This window comes from Misgurnus anguillicaudatus, unplaced genomic scaffold (genome assembly GCF_027580225.2).
Source record: "Misgurnus anguillicaudatus unplaced genomic scaffold, ASM2758022v2 HiC_scaffold_32, whole genome shotgun sequence".
NCBI lineage: Eukaryota > Metazoa > Chordata > Actinopteri > Cypriniformes > Cobitidae > Misgurnus > Misgurnus anguillicaudatus.
Window position 1 is genome coordinate 471,670 of NW_027395282.1, and position 22,053 is coordinate 493,722.

General features: G+C 37.4%; 1 protein-coding gene across 2 annotated transcripts in view; it reads left to right on the forward strand.

Annotated features, from left to right (window-relative positions):
- The window catches only part of LOC129453676 (phosphofurin acidic cluster sorting protein 2), a 68,930-nt gene that overhangs the window by 22,714 nt on the left and 24,163 nt on the right, over positions 1 to 22,053 (forward strand). For both annotated transcript variants that reach the window (XM_073865636.1, XM_073865637.1), the window contains exon 2: positions 14,445 to 14,532. In XM_073865636.1, coding sequence (XP_073721737.1) covers positions 14,445 to 14,532 — 88 coding nt within the window. The remainder of the gene's footprint in view (positions 1 to 14,444; positions 14,533 to 22,053) is intronic.

The following is a 22,053-nucleotide window of genomic DNA, read 5'->3' on the forward strand; positions in this document are numbered from 1 at the left end:
GCGAATGAACGAGAGAGAGAGCAACACGACGGTTCGCTTTCAAGTAAGTTATGTTGTTTAATATGTTTCTCTGAAGTTTATATAAATGAACACGAGGATTAATGCACTGCACGAGACAGAGTGAGTGAACAACACGTATTCACTATCATACACAATAAGCATAAATATGTTGTTTAATGTTTCTCTGAAGTTTCAAATGAATGAGGAGTTACAAAATAGATGAGAGACTGACAGAAACGCGAATGTGTTCAATATGTGTACACAATAAACTTAAACATGTCATTTGATCTGTTTCTCTGAAGTTTAAGCATTAAACGTGTTGTTTTATTACAGATCATTTAAATGTGCTCGTGTGGTTTGGGCAAAAAGTAAACTTCTGAGTGTTTGTGGAAGTGTAATTTATTGTAACATGCTGAAAATCATTGTGCCTGTTTAAAAGCAGCATGAGAGCTAAAAGTCTTTATTTTTATTCTACAATGTTTCCCATCTGCTGATAAACATGTATTTAGTATGCATAAAACAGATAATTTACTTTTTAAACATGTTCAAATATATAATGCTTAACATCGCTCACTAACTTCTTTCGTGAGAGAATCTCCCTCGATGCTGTCTTGTCTACACTCTACAGCGCGAGCGCTTGAGACTCCGCCCACCTGAGCAGCTCGTTTGGATTTAAAGGGATACACACAAAAACGGTGCATTTTTGCTCAGCCTCATAAAGTGCCTATTTTAACATGCCACAATAAATTACCTATATGGTATTTTAAGCTAAAACTTCACATATGTACTCAAGGGACATCAAAGATTTATTTAATATCTTAAAAACGTCTTCTGGAATGTCCCCTTTAAAGGATGAGATCAAACCTCTATTAACCAGCGTTCGTTTGCGCTTTTGCTTCCATCATTGTCCGTTCAGGGTTGCCAGATCTGCGTAACCCAACCAGTCCATTTTAGAAATACCAGTTTTTAGGCAGAATCCATTAACCCTGAAGAACCCACGGGTCAAATTTGGCCAATATTTATTAATGCAAAGAGAAGGGTTCTCCAGGGTTAAGACTCTAATAAAAAATGCTAATTATCAAGAAATCATGCCTGACACACTTTACCAGGTTTTGCATTTGAACTTTTGATTTAAAACGTTATATATTCAATTTAACATCTTTTTACTTCAGTTTACCCCTAGAACAGTAAAGACACTGTTTGTTCAACATTAAACAGAACATGGTCCCATGGGTCACCTGTCTGTTGATTTTGTCATTATTTTTGGAAGTGGTAATACATGAAGTAATTATCTTACTAAATTCAAACCTCGTGCTTTTTAAGCTCTACGGAGAGCAGGAAGAGCTCATGAGATGAGATTAATCAGTGTGGCCCAGATGTGTCTCATTGGCTGTGATAAGAGCAGATCTGTTTCTTCCAACAGGTATCTGTATCTCACTGCTTAAGACCTGAAAGAAAAAACTGTGAACTGTGCTTTACTTCTAGATAAGTGCTGGGATCTGACCGCCCGCTCCAACCAATTACAGTCAACATGCAAGCCAAGTTAGGTTGTCCAAATACATTCTCTCACATTCAGCATTTTTTAAAAATACGTTGTAAATATTTGATTACACAGTGCTCTGAAATGCTTGATTCTGATTGGTCAGTTCCAGCATTCAGAAGTATATTATTCCCCGATAACAACCGTCTGAAACTAATATTATTTATTTGAAAAAAAAAGGTAACGCTGCTGGTAAAATTTATGCTAAAGTCTTATAGGCTCATGATTAGGGCTGCACGATTCAGAGAAAAAATCTAATTGCGATTTTTCTGATCAAAATTGCGATTCGCGATTTAAAGTGCGATTCATTAGTATATAATAAAAGAGGTACATCCAGGTTTGTTGTGGTGGTTTTAATAGCACCAAAGAAAGATGCTGTGCTACTGTTTATTTAAAACCTCTTAAACATTGTACCAAGTTGTCTGCAGGACTTTGCTATTCTGCAGACAAACTTTTTTTAATCTAAGAACATTAAAAAAAATACAATTTAAAAAAATTTTTTTGAAAGTTTTATTTAAAATAACATATAGGCCAATGTATTTTGGCTGTCACTACAACAATGCTTCTGACAAGCAAATGTTTAGTTTCTCTTTTAATCATAAGACTATACTCATCTTGTTTTACTTTTCTTTAATAAATGTAAATATATTAGTTATTAGAATCTATGATTTAACATAAGCAAAAAATACAAATAAAACACTGCACAGTCCTCACTGTAGGATTTTAAATGTGGAGCTGCAGAAGCTTGTTCAGTTAAGAGTAAGGAGTGATTTTAATTTTTGGTGTGTAATAAACATTTCTGACACAGAAAGCACCAGGTTACTGTCACTTTAAGACACAAGACAGCTTTAAAACTGCTCTGCTTCAATATAGCCTACTGATAAACATCCAGCTGTTTATGTTCACTTAGACAAGAAAGAAAACTTAAGTTTAGTGATCACGCGTGTGCTGACTGCTCTCTGTGTGCGCGCTTCATGAACCCTCGTGCATGTAAATATTCAAAGCGGTGCAGATGTGCGCGTGCAAGAAAGTATAATGTACCTCTTTCGTCTGCTGTGTTCCGGGCTTTAATGAAACCTGCTTATAGTCTGATGAGGCGTTTGTCATTGTTTGCGATGCATGACGAGAAACGGACGTATATACACCTTTCTTTAAGTCCAACATTACACAAAAGGGAAATGTTTTCGCGCATTTCTGTCCTTTCATTTGCCGGTTAATGAGTTATAATGCGTTTTTAAAATGACTGAATCCAAAATCTGCCAACTTCATGACATTCCGCGTTGTGCAGTTAATTCCATTTGTATGCATTTCGCGATTCTGTCCGTGTTTTCCGCATCGCGGAAATCATATGGCCGTACACTTTGTTGAGGAGTTGAACTGCTGCTCGCGCTCATGTTTTCCAAATGGTGTGATGACGTGTAGTCAGCACCTCAGTGTTCATGCACTCTACTCTACTGGTCTAAACTGCATCAAACGTAAAATGCGCATGAAGCGAACTGTCAAAAACTGCGTACTAGATGATTGTTATATTTAATAGTTTTGAATCGAAATAATCGCATTTCTTGCGATTCGAAAATCGCATCCATTCACATCGCGATTTCGGTTTAAAAACGATTAATCGTGCAGCCCTACTCATGATTCAGTTTTTGCTAACAATTAAGGTACCAAAGCAAAACACAAAAACTCATTTTATTTTAACAACAATCTTTTATGAATAAAATTAAATATCAATATAAAAATGTATAAAAAACACAATATCATTCTGTTTACACAAATTTCCTTTAACGAAGTCGCACCACTAGACGGCCTCATTTTGAGGAGTTATTTCAGTCATGAAAGACTTGTCCTATCTACTTAAATATGAAAAAAGACAGATATTTCTAAAATCATTTGCTAAAATCCCAAGTAAACAACATATTTCTGACCAACAATTTAACCTGATATCAGCTGTACCAGAACTTTTGTTTCTTAAGGGGGTCGCACACCCGACGCGCAGCTCAGTGCCGCGTAGCGCCGTTCTAAAAAAAAATCGAACACATTGTTTTCTATGAGTATATGCACATCTATGACTCAGGAAGTTGGTTAACATTAAATAACATCATATTTGTCCCAAATCATTAACGATTAACATTGGCTGCTAATGTATATTTTGCATTTTAAAGTTGACGCTATCTGACGAAGCTCGCGCTATTTAATGTGCACTTTTGGTTTATGATACCTACGAGTTGTCCTAGACACAACACGATGTGGCGCGGCGCTTAGCTGCGTGTCCGGTGTGCGATCCCCTTAAATCTCAAATTGTGCTGAAACATAAGGTAATACTTCATTAATCCCCAGATGGAGAAATTTGGGTGTCATAGCAGCAATAATACAAGTAAAGAAAAATTTGAGATATAACCATAGAGTGTAAAAAATATGGACTGTGTCCGTGACGTTACCCATAAATTTGTGGAGAGCATTTTTGCACCCCAAAAGTAGGCGGAGCCTGCTGTCGCCATCTTGGCAGTGCGTCACTCCTGGATAACCCAAAATCAGTAAAGAGGCGAGACGTGAATGAAGCTGAGGTGACTGGTTCCTTACTTTGTTAATTGCTAATCGCTGCAATCTTTTCCTGGACCTCGCCCACCTGCCAGAGGGGAAGAGGGGAAGAGATTTGCGTTTTTGATTAAAAGTTATAAGGCCACGTGAATTTTTACAAAATAATGAAGCTCAGAGATAAATCATTAGTAAAAAATACCACAATATTACAAAACAAATGACAGTTTTCATTCTAATTTCATCTTGACTTTAACAGATTAGAGCTCAACGGGAGTGGGAGAGAGAAGATGCGTTGTGTTTCTCGCACACATACAGAGCTAGAGCTTGCCGAGAGAGAGAGAGAGAGAGAGAGAGAGAGAGAGAGAGAGAGACTGTAGCAGTGACTTCTGGTTGATTCTGGTGTAAAGTTTTGGCAAACACACAGTTCTTCTCCTTGCCAATTTCATGACTACTCCACATGATACAAATGTAATCATCCTTTGGAAGTGGAAATATCCGGGATTTTCTTTTACAACACAGAACACAGCGCCTTCTCAGCATGACGTGTTTCAGGGCGGGTCAGAGTTTTCGTTTCTCGTGGGCTAAGATTATGATAGTGTGTTACATACATACAGACACACTACAAGGCCAGAGATTTGAACAGATTTTGACTCTATGAGGTGGTTCAGTGTATATTATTATTATTATTATTATTATTATATTATTAATATATTATTATTTTTATTCATATATTATTATTATTATTATTATAATATTACAATTTTATTATTATTATTATTAATAATAATAATATAATAATAATAATAATAATAATAATAATAATAATAACATATTATTATTATTATTATATTAAGTTATTATTATCATTATTATTATTATTAACAATAATAATAACTTATTATTATTATTATTATATTACGTTATTATTATTATTATTATTATTAAGTTATTATTATTAGTAATAATAATAATAATATATAATTAATTTTAACAATAATAATATTTAACTTTAACTGTCATTTGCCACTGTACAGTATGTTACAGTTTTTCTGAATTGCTAAAACACATTTCTTGAAACCAGCATTCATTTTCTCACAAATCCAAATTTTCAGTAAATTGACAGAACCCCTGACTTTTCTAGCAAAATCAAACCATCCCCCTCAAAACTATTTATATAAAACCATTATAGAGTTTTTTTTTTGTAACAGTTCATCATTATAATAAATTAAACACATTACAATAAATTTGAGTACTACCTTAATGTGGTCCAGTTTCTACCCTGTTTATGATATTAGGATGTGTTTCAGTGCAATGTTTTTGGTAATGTGAGGTGAACAACTGAGCCACAGCTTCCAGTCCATGTCAAGTCATTCAGCATATATCAAATATCAAGAGTCTTATTAAAGTGATTTATTGACCTCATATTTCCCAATTTTCTCCTCCTGTCCCTGTAAAGACTAATGAGTGTTAACTTACCCAGGCATAAATCAGACTGCAGTAATTACACGTGTGACTTCATTCTTTATTCTAGCAGTAGCATGTCAATTATTCATGCTTATTCATTTGATCTTAATTGGTGTGGGACTCTGCGTAGGGTCATAATGTGAATTGAAATGGCAGCTGATGTTGTCCGAGTACATGATGTGCTTCAAGTCTTTTCCCGGAGTTCCAGGAGGTGAGAATGTGCCAGACATCACCGCACATCTTGGAAACCTTTGGGTTCCTTTGCATCAGGATCCCTTCGGAAATAAGCTAACGTGTTATTTTTGTTAACGATTAATGTAGACTACATGAATTAGTACATGTCTGAAGGTGATTAGGATGGTTAACAGGGATGATTAGTTAAGATTTTTACATATGCTTCATTGGAAAGCATTGTAGCCATCCTTCAGTTTTGCAGCTTGATAAATTAATTAAATGATTACTCGCCCTATCCAATCTTAACTGCACCCAAATTTAGCCACAATCTTACGTAATCCATTATGCTGAGAGCGCTTATCTTACAATTTTCTTACTTTTTAATTGTTTATCACTTGCTGTGTTGTGACTCAATACTTTGGTGTTTCCAAAAATCTGGTGTAGTTAACTTTTTATTTATGAAATTTGGCAGGTTAACTGTCTAATAAATTATGACAATTATGAGGGTTAATTGTCTGTTTTAGGGCTTCGACGATTAACTCTCATGGATTTTATTTGTTCATGAAACAATTTTCACACATTGTTGTGTTTATTACGCCATTAGATACAGTCTCACTTTTACAGGCCCTGCAGCTCCCCTTGTGTTTTTTAGAGAGATGTGCAATCATTGCGGTGATCTGAAATCATCGTGATGAGGTCAAACAATTGCAATGAGATGATTATTTAATCATTGTGACAGCCCTATAAAATAATACAAGATGTACTCCAAACAAGACAAGATAAGGAACTTGTTATTAGAGTGTATTTAAACACTTTTACAGCAGCCAATTTACAATTTTATTTGTAAAATTCAAATAATAACCGTATAATAAAAGTTTGTGCATTTTGAGAATTGCCATTACAGGCGGCACAACATTTGCGATAAACAACAGTTCACAGGTAAAGTAACTTACACTTTATATATGACAACAGTAATTTTTATGCTCAAATAAGATGTGTTACATAAATGCTTGATATGAAATGTATGCCTGGCGCTTAGAAACAGAGAGGACTCACGAATGAGAAATTAAGTCGGTCCCAAAGACGTGACTTAACATTAAAAAAACTAAAGAACCTAGTAGGATTAGTGCCTGATGGAAAACTGTTTAATTCTCACTATGTTGTCGGTACTCGTTATTAATCTTGTAAAGCGGCCATTCAACTCCCAGGTTGATGCTCAGGGATGTTTCAACAGCCCATAGGATTTCATTCACCATGGTTTTATTATAGAAAAAATGGAGTAGCCATTAGCCATTTATATTAGTTTAACTACAACCCTCATTAATAAACCATAACTTCTGTAGCAGGACTGCATGGTTAACTTTGTTACTATTATTTTACTATAGTACCTTAGTTAAACTATTTGTTATAAAACCATGGTTAATTTTTATAAGAAAGCACGACCACCATATGTAGCTTTTAACAAGATCCAACATTTAAAATTCCCATTATAACGTAGTTGGTCTCAAACATTCACGTAACCCTGTTGCGTGCATCAGAAGGTTTTTAGGAAGGCAGATAAAGGTGAGTGGTCGCGTAATTGACACTTCTGGTGCGATTTGCGATCACATTGCTTATTTCACGCCTAAGCCAAAGTGAACCGCACTCGAGCCCACCTCTGCAAGCCAGCTAGGGCGCAATTAACCAGAGCGATCATACTAGTTAAACGGACCAGGCTTTGGGGGTCAAACACACCCGGGCGTGGTTTGGTTTGGATAGTGCGCCCTAACATGTAATTTCATACTGGAGAGTAGATCATGGAGGTGTTCTTGGGTGCCAGACAGTGTGACAGTGGTGCAAAATATGAGAATTGCTGAACTGCCTGACGTTTCCTGCAGTGGTCACACATTATGAACTGTCAGTGATGGCCTCAACTCACAAAGAACTGTCTAATATATCAAATTAAAGCTATGGCCTGGTTTTGTTGCAGAAGAGGTCCTGCGGCTTGTCTGTGGTGACCTTGAAGAAGCTACCCAGGCACTTTAAGACAGACATATTTAAGATTGAACCTTGGGTACAGGGCAGAGGTCTTCTCGAGTAGTTCTTGTACTGCTGGGTTGCTGTATTTTTCATTGAGGTAATTTGCTATCTTCTGTTTGATGCTTTTGGCAAGGCCTATGGTATCCTCCTGCACTTATATATTTCTCTCCAGAAAGAGCATCCGTGAATTCAACCAGAGGGCTAAGACACTTATTGATGGCCTCCGGTACTTCAAGAGAGGTTGAGATGTGAGAGTTTTCGCTTGCTAGAAAAGACTTGGATAATGGCCTTATGCTGCTCAAGGACTCTGTTGATCATGGCCTGCTTAGATTACCATCTGGTTGGACATTCTGTCCGGATTGTTCTAATACCTATCTCAGGTATCGGATTGGTGAATCCCTAAAAACAATGAGTTAAATACATTGCCCAGCCCCTATACTATTGTTTCCCATTTCTTTTTAGCTAATGTGTGTTTAGGTCAGTTAAACATGCCTGGAAGCAGTGAGATTATGATAACTCATGAATGTATGTTTTGTTTATATTACAAGCCTTTGTTCTCTTTCCTTATGGAGAGAGCCACATACACAGGCAAGCACATGTCTTGAAAGCATGTTGTTTCCTGTTTGACTCAGATCCGGCCTGCAGGGTGGCAAACCTGCAGCGTGTGAATAAGGACAGAATGTGGTATTTGATTGGAGAATAATGTCACACAGTCTGCTGAGTCAAACAATGTGTGTCTCAGGTGGTCTAATTCAAACACAAAATGTAGAATTATAGTGGATTTATATATTACTCTGATGTCTTATGTTACAAGGTTTCTCAAGAACTTCTTTAATGCAGATAAAGTATACCATACCAAAATAACAACATGACAACATTGTCTTTCAAATGTTGCAATTTATTTTCCATAAAATTGCCTGAACCAAAATTTGGAATGATTGGATGTTGTTCGAATGGAAAAACTGCAGGCTGTTATTCATTGTCCTTGAGATAATGATCCCGACCTCTTAAAAGACAACACAAGATGTGTTTATGCAGCAGACTTTGATATGGGCTCTCAAATGAGAAACATGGAGCACTCAGATGTGCTCAGATAACGTCTTCAGATAGAAAACATGCTGTCAACAAAGAAGAAACATGTAATGCTCAGATATACTAAGATGTGCTGAGATGAGAAACATGAAACACTCAGTGTTACATGTTTCTCATCTCAGCACATCTGAGCATTACATGTTTTTCATCATAGATGTTCATCACAGCTAAGATTGCTGAGATGAGAAACATATAACATGTACATGTAACAATCATATAAAAAACTTGCGGTGCTCAAATGTGCAAAGATGACATGTAACATGTACATGTAACGCTCAGATGAGAAACATGTAACATGTGCGTGTAAAGCTGATATGACAAACATGCAGTGCTCACAAGAAACATGCAGTGCTCAGATGAGAAAGATGCAGTGCTCAGATGAAAACATGCAGTGCTCAGATGAAAACATGCAGTGCTCAGATGAAAAAACATGCAGTGCTCAGATGAAAACATGCAGTGCTCAGATGAAAAAACATGCAGTGCTCAGATGAAAAAACATGCAGTGCTCAGATGAAAACATGCAGTGCTCAGATGAAAACATGCAGTGCTCAGATGAGAAACATGCAGTGCTCAGATGAAAACATGCAGTGCTCAGATGAAAACATGCAGTGCTCAGATGAAAACATGCAATGCTCAGATGAAAACATGCAGTGCTCAGATGAGAAACATGCAGTGCTCAGATGAAAACATGCAGTGCTCAGATGAAAACATGCAATGCTCAGATGAAAACATGCAGTGCTCAGATGAGAAACATGCAGTGCTCAGATGAAAAAACCAACATGATCTCACAAATTTCCGTGGGATAGTCACGGAATTTTGTGCTCATTTTTCCGTGGCATTCTCACGGATCTCCACATTTTTCCGTGGCCCTGCTACGGACTGTCTTTTTCCATGGCATTCTCACGGAATGGTTACTCAACTGCTTTTTCCTATTTTCAAACCATTTTCGCTTCGATTTAGGGTTAGATTTGGTGTTTGCGTTTGTATGTTACTTTAAGTATTGGTTTATACTACTTTTTCTGATTTATTCTTTTATATTTTTTAAACTTTAAACAATTGTTGCCTGGCGTTGGGGTTAGAGTTGGGTTAGGGTAGGGATGTCATTTCATGTAAATCTAACCCTAAACCGAAGCGAAAATGGTAAGAAAATAGGACAAAACAGTTGAGTAACCAATCCGTGAGAATGCCACGGAAAAAGACAGTCCGTAGCAGGGCCACGGAAAAATGCAGAGATCCGTGAGAATGCCACGGAAAAATGAGCACAATATTCCGTGACTATGCCACGGAAATTCGTGAGATCAGGTTGGAAAAAACATGCAGTGCTCAGATGAAAACATGCAGTGCTCAGATAAGAAACAATGCAGTGCTTACACCCTGTTTATCTTGTTTATTTGACAAAAGCACAAAGTTTTGTTGTTATTATGAATGTACACAAATAAAAAGAAGACCCTTTACAGTTTTGAATAATGTCCTACATGTAAATGTATGATTATTTAAAATATGAGTATTTGATTCCACTTTGATGAGAAAAAAATCCATCAAACCACGCCCCCACATTTTTCGACCCCTGGGGGTTAAACTGCGGCAATGAGACTGTCTTTAATTTTATGGAGAAAACACTTAGCACAATGGTGTTACATGTTAGAAACACAACATAGACATATAAACAACAATAAAAACCTGATTTTCCCCACAGTGGGACTTTAAGTGAGGGTTAGTGCTGGTCCTGTAATCTGATTTTGCCTGTGAATGTGATGATTTAGGATGCAGTGTCTCTGAGTGGTAATAATGAAGCTCATTGATTGGCGGTGGTCCTAATGAGTTTTGTTCTTGTTCACTTCTCGTGATAATGTGATTTCCATTAGTTTCAAAGCCTGAGGCCATGCTGAAAATCACTGCTCATTACAACCATGAAGAAAACACAGAGCTTGAATTTCTGTTTGAAATGTTACTTTATGGAAGAGAATAGAGTCCCACGCACAGTTGATCTATTTACAGGGTTGTAATCAGGTTTGAATCAGGTATTAACATCAGAGTTTGTCCCGCTGAGCATACCAGCTTATGTAGCTTGATTAGTGGCTATGTTTACATGCACTTATTTTCATCAACATCAATGATTTCAATCTGAAAGTACAGTTTATATGTACCTTAAACGTTGCAATCCGATCAAAGCGTCTGTGAAAGCGCACATGGAGGAGTCTATTTTCAAGTTTGTTCAATCCAGGACCATGTTTAAAATAGACCATTTGCATCATATTACTATCTGATACTACTGTATCTAGGACATGGAAGATATTACAGACATGCACTTAAGTTCTGTACTTGTTGGTTTTGGTCCAGATTGTGGGGTTGTTTTTCATCTTTGTGCTTTAGTTTTAAAAACAACACTTTACATTGTAATTGAATTACGTGTATATGTAGTGGACAAAGGCAGTCTATCCATTTACATTATATTTACAGTAATGGAAAGTGTCCTTGAGCACTGGAATGGCGCTATAGAAATATCAGTAAATATTGGTTAAACCACACTGAATGCAACAAAAATGTTTTTAAGATCGATCTGAACAGAGTTTTTAAGGTTTAGACACTGACTCACATAAACACACAGAAAAGCAGATTTTTTGTCGAGCAGGTTGTCGAGCAGGTACAGCATCAGTAGGCTTTGACTATTTATCAAAACATTCCCCAAACGCCAGCATCACCTTCAATTCATTCCGACAATTACCAGAGTTTTATGTGTCCTGGTCTGTGTGTGTATAGCAAACACAGTTTTGTCTGTGCAGTGTTCATCTCGGATTAGCTTCTTATAGTGAAGAAATCATTGGAGATCTGTGTCGTGAGATCAGAGTACCCGTAACCGTGCACAAGCGACAGCGCACCCGTAACATTCACGCAACGGCGTACCTGTGACAGCGAACCCGTAACCGAGCACAAGCGACTGCGAACCTGTAACCGAGCACACGCGACTGCGAACCCGTAACCTGCACACACTCAACTGCGAACCCGCGACAGCGCACCCATAACCGTACACAAGCGACAGCGCACCCGTAACATACACGCAACAGCGTACCTGCAACAGCGCACCCGTAACCGCGCACAAGCGACTAGGGGTGGGTATTGTTTAAAATCTTTCGATCCGGTGCCTATTTCGATACCTCAGTTTCGGTACCGGTTCCTAACGATACTTTTTTCAATACCATATGTTTTAAAATCCATTTAAACATTAACAAAAATACATTAATCACACAACTTTTATTTTTCACCTTAATTAAAATAAATTCTGTTAACACTTCTCACTCAGGGTAACATTAATAAAACTGGTTGTGCTTTTTGGATAGGTGTGTGCCAGGGGTGACACTTATCAGTTTTTTTAAGGAAACAAAAATAAAGAAATTAAGGATATAATTAACACTGCTTTATTTTATGAAATGTAAAATGGTATTTAGCTTGGACTAACAGTATTTAAATAAGTGGGTTCATTATAGCTGTAACTTTGACAAAAAGTTAAAATATTTAAATGGGTGACTGAGTTTTACTGGGAAGATTTGTATGCATGTGTGTTCTTTTGTAAACAATGCTGAACTTAATTTTCAAAATATTAAATACATTTGGGATTTTTAAAATGAGTAGAAAATGCGTTCAATGTCATTTCATTCAAGTGAAATTAGCAAACCAGTTAAATTGAATTTTAGTTTGTTTTAAATAAGGAGTCAGGTTTGTAAGCAGTGCTTTAAATTGAAGCCCCTCGTCCCAAAGCGCCGTTTTGTTTGACGTGCCTTTCACGGAGACAACACGGCCATACTTCCGCTAACTCTATTGGTAAGACAACTGTCAAAAACACTTTCTGTATATTTCTCGTATTGCATCCTTTCTACACTTGTGTTGGGTGCCTGCGAGCTAAACTGCGAGTATTTTCAGAAATCCTCTCCGTCACGTGGTGGTGGACAGCCAATTGCCGGCGCTTTATGTCCTTACACGCAAGTACAGGCTCACACAGACACAGCCGCTTGACTTTTGGAATCGAAATTTGGCACCGAAAGATAAATCATTTTTCGATACTCAAAGTATCTGAGTTTTTCGTTCGATACCATAAAATAGGGCTGCACGATTTGGGTAATTTTTCCCATTACGGTTATTGATGTTAATATTGCGATGTGCGATTGCGATTATACTAAATGGTATCATGAGTCAACTTGATGGGTTTTAAGAAAAATCCACACACAGTTTAGCTAAAATGTGTATTTGTAAAACTAGAAATGTTTTCGTATTTCCACATGATGTAGCAACTGCTTAGTGTCAGTAGTCCTAAATCCAAAATACCGCCATACAACAGACATAGAGTTTTTTTAAGCTACCAGATCACTGTGAACCTCCTCTGCATCCATCTTCGCTCTGGTATAAGTGACGACGCACACCACACACGTGCACTGCCTTTTTTGTTCGTTTTTCTTTTTTTAAACAGCAAGGAAAATCATCAAACTGTTATCAGAAAGTTTGTGTTAACAATTCTACACATTTATTTATTTAATATAATTGCAACATTTTGCTGTCATATAATCGCACAGGCTGACATCGCGATTGTGATTGCGATGTGATTAATTTTGCAGCACTACCATAAAAGTATCGACCCAGCCCTACAAGCGACAACTCACCCGTAACTTACACGTGACAGCGTACCTGCGTCAGCGCACATGTAACCACGCACACACGACTGCGAACCTGTAACCGCACAGACGCAACAGCGCACCTGTAATTGTGCAGATATGCAACCCCACGCTGAAATATGTAGCGTATGTAAACACATTTATTGTAAATCAAATAAAGTTTACAGGTTTACCCGACAGTTCTTGTCTCTCTATGACAATGTTTTGAGTTTTATCAGAACTGATTTAAGTTGGGGAAGCAGGTTAACAGTTGTTTTTCCCTGATTCCTGGCATGGAATGTTCCTGCTGTTTTCGGTGCTTTTCATGCCACAGGGCTTTTCAAAGACCACAACTAAAGAGGGTCAGTTGGGTGGTTGTGTTTTAGCTGAGCCAGCACAAATGTTTCTCTGCATGTTTTCTATCAGAGCTGTTTGTGCCTCAGACAAAGATTATATGACTCAAATCATGTGTCTGCTGCTTTTATAAATGTGGTGACTTGATTTTCACCTGGTGAATCTGAAAAATATTATCGACTTACATTATGGTTCCGGTGAGCAGAATATTTGTCTGATGCACACACAAAACTGTGAAGTATAAAATGAAGATATGATTATCTAAGATCAAAGTGTTTTTACCTTTCAAAGGTTTTTTGTTCCACTGAGCTGCGGCATCTCTCTTTTATAAATCATCATCAATAGATTTAAATCAGTGCAGTTGTGTGTTTGTGCATCTTGAAGATGTAATGATGTCACAGGATTTGAAGGACACGACACAGCTTTCTGTCTGCACATTAATGATCCGGTTAACCACTACAGAGTAATTATAGCTTAGACATTGTGTTGACATTCACTACAGTATTCAGATCCACACGCTTTATTTCATCTCTGAATGTGTTGACTGTAAATGTTCATCATGTTGTTGATTTATACATGACTATAATAACTGTCTCTCTGTCTTCACGTCTCTCTCTCAGGTTGTGTAGTCTGACGCTGAAGAAGTTGATGGTTCTGAAGGAGTTGGATCGTGAGCTCAGTTCTGTGGTTATTGCTGTTAAGATCCAGGTAAAAAACATTGTGTGTGTGTGTGTTTGATATCACTGCTGAGTAACATCTCTACGCAAGACACTGTGGAAACTGTGTGCTGTTGCCAAGGTGACAGCTTGCTTAGTGAGAAGATGGGATTGAACGCAATGAAATGACATATGTGAGGTGCATTATGGGATACACTTAGAATACTTGTAGACACTCAGCATTCCAGACGGGTCACTTTGGTTACATAGTGTGTGTATGCGTGTGTGTGTGTGTGTGTGTGTGTGTGTGTGTGTGTGTGCTTTCAGATTTTCAGAAATAGACATTTTATATTAAATATATATTACAGTTTATAAAGTATTATAAATATTTTATACAACAGTTCTTTCTGGTTCTCGAATCTGATTGGCTAAGAGCCATACGATATTGTGCTGATAACAGCACTGTAGCCGCTTCACCTTTAGTATTATTCCGCCACCTAGTGAATGGAGGTCCTAAGCAGGCTCATCTCTGAATGGAAAAACACAGACGCGCTGTTTGAATCACTCTCCGTGTGTGTGTCTCATTAGTTTACTAGCTCATAAATCAGTCTGTGAATCCCCAATCAGAAGTTATTAGTCAAAGATCGGCGCTCTTGGATGTTACGTTACAGTTAATGGGAGAAATGTCTTGTCACATCGTGTGGATTATTAACACTTGGAAAGAGGAATATAAACACTCGTTTTTTTTCTGGAGCTATATTTCTTATCAGAACGCGAAAACACCGTGAAACTGCAGGTAAGCACCGCAGCTTTTAAATGTGGACATGGATCATTTATTTAATCGTGACGTGACTATTAAAACATGTTATGAGATATCGCCACTGGTATATTTATAAGCAGCATGCAAAAACATCTCTCTGACACTTATAAAAAACAGTTTTATATAGTACTGACAAGAACAAAGTTTAATAATAATAATCGAGTGCTCGTATCACGTTAAGAATAAATGAGAAAGCAATAGTAACGTTTCACAAGTATAGTTTTATTAACTTTTACCTCGCGCCAAAACAATAACAACACAAAAGACACTAAATATGAATTAAAAAACAAGTAATAGTTTGATCATGACACCAAATACTGCTGATTTGATCTCATTTTGACGATCATAAACAAACAAGGCCAACATGAGAGCCAGGGTATCTCTGTCAGAAATGTAGCCCAGAGAGGGCGGTGGTCAGCGGGGCGAGTGAACACTGATGTCCGCTCATGCTTTGGTTCTCATTCGTACCGAATCTCACTAAGCAAACGTTCAAACAGGCGCTATCTTTACTAATCGACTGCAGATTTAAATATAATACATATACATTCTCGACTGAACTAATCTTAAAACTACACTTTGTGACCAAGAAACGGTAATATAAAGAAACGGCTTTTCCGTCCATTGAGTTGTTATGAGCTTCAAAGCAGCCGAAAGTTTTACCTGTCATTCTGGCCGCCCTCAAATCCGTGGCGGAAGAAGTAGTTCTCAAACAAAGAGGCTTTTAAAATAACTCCGTTGTTGTTTTCTAGTTTTCGTTTTTCAAACGTGTGCCGTCGAACTGTTGTATAAAAGCAATATCGCTCTTGGAGTCGTGTGATATAGCTCTATATCATCACGGCTGTGATTGCCTCCGGCACTCGGCCTGCGGCCTCGTGCCTCTGGCCTAATCACAGCCGTGATGATATAGAGCTATATCACACTCCTACTCGAGCGATATTGCTTAAATACACATTGTAAATATTATAAATAGTATAATTAACCATGGGTACGTTTTGGTACATTTTATTATTGTGGGTTATAGAATAGATGACATAAATTCATATTAGATTCCCATCAGGAAATTACAGTGACTGATTGTGTGAGGATTACAGCACATCATTTGAGGTTCAGGTGTTTTATCCACTCAGTAAAGCTTTCAGACTAGGGATGTGCATCGATGCATCGTGTTCCCATTAAAAAGACCTGTCTAAAATCGATTCTGTATCGTAAGGCTCCGATTCAGTGTTTCATGCACAGCTTGTGCATGTACTACAGCTCCGTGATCAGTAGGAAGTCCTTATCAATCTAAAATCACTACGAGTTTGACTCGTTTATAACGTGCATTTAAAAAAGCAACACTCATCAAACACAATCATTTAAAATATTCTTTATTATCATGAAAATACCTGAAACAATCTGAAGAACAGCGATATAAATATTCCTCTAGATATAGGCTGCGTCCGAAACCGCATACTGTATAGTAGGTACTGAATTAGATGAAGTACCTACTTACTTGGCGTTAAAACAGTAGGTACTGTATAGTATGAATCCTGGTAGTATGAATGAGATTCGGACGTACTACATCCGCCATGTTGTTACATCACGTGACATACGTCGTCATCACGTCGTGTCATTTCAGCGCGAAAACAGCGGCGTGCCCTTCTTCTTCGTTGGATAACTCCTCGTCCGGGGCATCATGGGATAGTGAAGCGTCCATCGTATGCACACTGCAAAATCTAACCGGAAGTAGTAGGTCATCCGGGTACTTTTCGCATACTGTTTTTCGAATACTATGTATTCGGACATACTACTCGCCTCGCCTACTGCTTTTCGCGTACTATATAGTACGTAGTAGGCGGTTTCGGACGCAGCAATAGTGTTAGTAATGCTACTTCTTCTGTGGCACAAATGGAGTTTCTGCAGGAGAGCGCCCCCTGGCTTTTGAATGTGGCGGCATTTCACCGTAATTCATTCAAATTCATTCATTGAGAAAACGTGCATTTGCCCAATTAATTGTCACAACCCTATTTCAGACAGATTGGTGATGGTTTGAATCTGATTCATTATGTGTTTATCAGGACCCTTAGTTATTTTCATGTTGATGAACATTATTTTTAAGTGAGTTACACATCATTTAACTCTGTCTGTTCCCGCCATTGACGAGTTATCTCCTCAATTAAGAGAAAACATTTGCATAAAAACATGTTCCTGATGAATTTTTATGTTAATCTGCAATACCGTGATTATCCCCAATTTATAAAAAACTGAAGCAAATTTTTTACTAATTTAAACTCTGTGTATGTTTTGATAGTCGTTCTGAATCTGATCATAATTCCTTCACAAAAATGAAATTATTTTAGCGTTTTGCTTTTTTTTAAAGAAAAATACCTATATTTAAAGCAACACCAAAGAGTTTTTTTTACCTTAAAATAACGTTTTCAAAAAGTTTCAGACAGTCATTCATCCACTCAAAACAGGGTGAACTGCACTTTCACATTCGTTTTGCAGCTCTCTATTGGCCAAAAACGCACTAAAGAAGTTTCCAACCGTCGGGTAGTGGTCCTGTAGCTTTACGGCAGACCTAAAATCCAATCAGAGCCAGCTATGCTGCATTAGGCTAAATTATTTACGACAGTGGTAATGGACAATTCCACTTCCAACCTGTAGGGGGAGCAATAGCAAAAACTTTTCAGTGTTGCTTTAAAGGTAGGGTATCACATTTTGAAAAATGCTAACAGTAGCCGCCTAGCAATGAAATATGAAGTAGACTGTCCATATAAACTTCCCTCATCCAGTTGACGAAGTGGAACACACTTCAAAATGGGGGAAGTTCACGAGTGCGTGTCTTAAACTTGAGTGGAACGCAGCCTGGGACGTTCTGCGCATGTGCAATCTTCTTCCTCTTTTCTTTTTTAATGGCAGTTGGCAAACCCACTTAAAGGTGCATTTCTGCCACCTAGTGGACTGGAGTGTGGAGTATATGCACATGTGGAATGACTTAGAATTGGCATAATTACGCATGATGCAAAGAATGCTAATTTTTTTGTTGTCTTGTCATTCTTAAATTTTCCTAATCTTAACCACCTAATTTCCTAACCACAGATTTTTGATGGGATTTAGATCTGGACTCTGCCATTCCAAAACCTTGATTTTGTTTTGGTGAAGCCATTCCTGTGTTGATTTGGAGGTGTGCTTCGGGTTGTTGTCATCCTGAAAGGTTGTTAAGTGTTTTGGCAGAAGCCTAAATGTTTTGGGCCAAAATTGACTGGTATTTGGAGCTATTCATTATTCCATCCACCCTGATTAAAGCTCCAGTTCCAGCCGAAGAAAAGCAACCACAAAGCCTGAAGCTGCAGCTTTACTGTGGGCATGCTGTTCTTTTGGTGATGTGCTGTGTTTTTTTGTGCCAAACATATCTTTTGGTATTATTGCCAAAGTTCAACTTTGGTCTAGTCGGACCATAATACATTATTCCACATAGTTTTGGGAGATTTAAATATATTTTTTTGCAAACTTTAGCTGGACTTGGATGTTTTTTGGTTAAAAATGGCTTTTAGCACAAACATGAAGAATTCAGGAGATTATTGTCACAACCAGTACTTGACAGACAATTCATTTAATGTTGCTGTAGGCCTCTTGGCAGCCTCCCTGACCATTTTTCTCCTGGTCTTCTCATCAATTTTAGGTGAATGTCCTGGGGCTCGTTCTTCGTACGTCGCTAACTCAAGTTAGCTGGATTTGATTGTTGACAGTTTGCTTGATCTTGGATTATTTGGAGCAGAGCATTTAATGTAAACAAGATTAGATAGGACCTTTTTAACTCTTTAACCGCCAGCATTTTTCATGATTTTTACAAAAGTTTAATGCCTCCCAGAAAATGTTCTTCTTTAAATATATAAACATACAATATATCAAATGAAAAAACAGACCCTCTGCTTAAAAAAACCCCCACCAGTTCTCTTTTGATCACCTTTCAAATATGGGTAGGTTTCTTCAAACACACCAAATTTTGAGAAAAAACTGAGATAATTCCATTTTGGAGGGATTTTGATAGAGATCAGATTCAGAGCGATCCTCAAAGCTTAGACGAACATACACCTGTTTGCCCTGTTTTCCAAAGACAAGAATGGGTATTGGGAATTGGTTTTTAAGACATCTTTTATGAAAGGTTTTGATCCACTTCAAATATTGACTAGTATATATTTCCTGCCAATACATTTTGCACTTCTAAAAGAATGTCACATTTTTAAACTTTTAAAAAGTCAAATGTCTTACATTTTACTAGATTACAGCAGACCGCTACATTCTTCATAACCTTGTGCTTCTATCCTGCAAGAACGAATTTCACTGGATTTATTTAGATCAGGTTATTTGCATAATTTTGTAAGTAAATTGTATGATAAAATTCTGACAGACAAGACATGCAAACAAACAAACAACATTATCACATAATGAACTGAGACCTAGGTCAGTGTAAAGACGTTACATGAATATTTATAATTTGTCGGTAATATTTTGTATAATAAGAGAGCATTTTACTCCTGCTGGATCTTGGTTGATGGGCACATTAGCATTTATGGTAATGCAGAGTAAGCCAACATTCATCACTCGCATCCCAGATGAGCTTTCCATTGGTTAACAAGATAAACAGAGCAATGAAGCAAAACGGGAAGTAACAAAGAAAAAGTATATTTCAACACGTATAGCAAAATTACACCTCGTATTAAGATGCATTTTGTTCGAACGGATTACAAGTGGATGAGAACGATGCATGGGGGTTTAACCCCTTCAGACCCTGCAGACACTTCAATGGACATCATGTTTTGTGATTCAAACCAATTAAACGGTATGCTTTTATGGATTGGTCCCTGATTGAAGAGTTAGTCTGAAGAGTAAATCCATCTCTTGTGCCCACTTTTGCCCACTTCTGTCCTGATTACTTCGAGGGGATGGTCTATGAGTTCCTCTGGTTTCATTAAAACACAAGTGGGTTTAAGTTGAAACACACTAATATTATGTTAGAGTATTGCTGCTTGTGTTGTTTGATCAATAGGCGGAGACAAAAGCAATCAACCATAAAAGCACAAAATCCATTTGAATGTGTTTTTGACTACCTCTGAAAATGGTAGAAAGTAGACGAGCTGAAACCTTTTCACACCCCGTTTACACCTGTCCACTTAAGATCTGATTGACCAAGACACATCCTTATACCAGATGTAAACAGGGCCTTGATGTCACTTGATGTTCTGTTTTATACTTTTACCGTTTTTTTTTTATTTTATTTAAAACGCTCAAATAAAACTTAATTTTGAAGAAACTATGACAGAAAATGAACACATACTAGATTATTAATGAATATTTTTTTTTACCTCTAACGGGAATAGCTGCGTGATGAAGTGAAACTAAAGGGTTAATAACACAAACTAAAGCAGATGTTGTAGAACGTCTGGCGAACGATGATAGAAAAAGCGCAAAAATTGTAAAAACTGATTATTTCCCACTATTAATTACTTTATCTTAAAGGAGTGTAACTACTGCATGTAAATAATGCACATAAATAACATGAGCAAGAGCGCTCAACAATTATATCTAATCAAGGGCGTAGGTTTGCTCCTGGCATTGGTGGGGACATAAATAAAATGGTCGCATTGCAAAAACTGTTTATCACCGTTTACTTGACATAAACAATTGACAACTCAGAATGCATGTTACTCAGTGACATCTGACTCGACTCAACATAGAGCGTTATTTTTACAGAACGGGATTGCAAAAGATTTCTAATCTCATTTAAATGATTCCTGAAAAATATATAATAAGTAAAAAACAAGAATAAGACGGACATCAGTGGTTATTTAAGCAATATCGCTCGAGTAGGAGTGTGATATAGCTCTATATCATCACGGCTGTGATTAGGCCAGAGGCACGAGGCCGCAGGCCGAGTGCCGGAGGCAATCACAGCCGTGATGATATAGAGCTATATCACACAACTCCGAGAGCGATATTGCTTTTATACAACAGTTCGACGGCACACGTTTGAAAAACGAAAACTAGAAAACAACAACGGAGTTATTTTAAAAGCCTCTTTGTTTGAGAACTACTTCTTCCGCCACGGATTTGAGGGCGGCCAGAATGACAGGTAAAACTTTCGGCTGCTTTGAAGCTCATAACAACTCAATGGACGGAAAACCCTTTACTTAATATTACCGTTTCTTGGTCACAAAGTGTAGTTTTAAGATTAGTTCAGTCGAGAATGTATATGTATTATATTTAAATCTGCAGTCGATTAGTAAAGATAGCGCCTGTTTGAACGTTTGCTTAGTGAGATTCGGTACGAATGAGAACCAAAGCATGAGCGGACATCAGTATTCACTCGCCCCGCTGACCACCGCCCTCTCTGGGCTACATTTCTGACAGAGATACCCCGGCTCTCATGTTGGCCTTGTTTGTTTATGATCGTCAAAATGAGATCAAATCAGCAGTATTTGGTGTCATTATCAAACTATTACTTGTTTTTTAATTCATATTTAGTGTCTTTTGTGTTGTTATTGTTTTGGCGCGAGGTAAAAGTTAATAAAACTACTTGTATAACGTTACTATTGCGTTCTCATTTATTCTTAACGCGATACGAGCACTCGATTATTATTATTAAACTTTGTTCTGGTCAGTACTATATAAAACGGTGTTTTATAAGTGTCAGAGATATGTTTTTGCATGCTGCTTATAAATATATCAGTGGCGATATCTCATAACATGTTTTAATAGTCAGGTCACGAT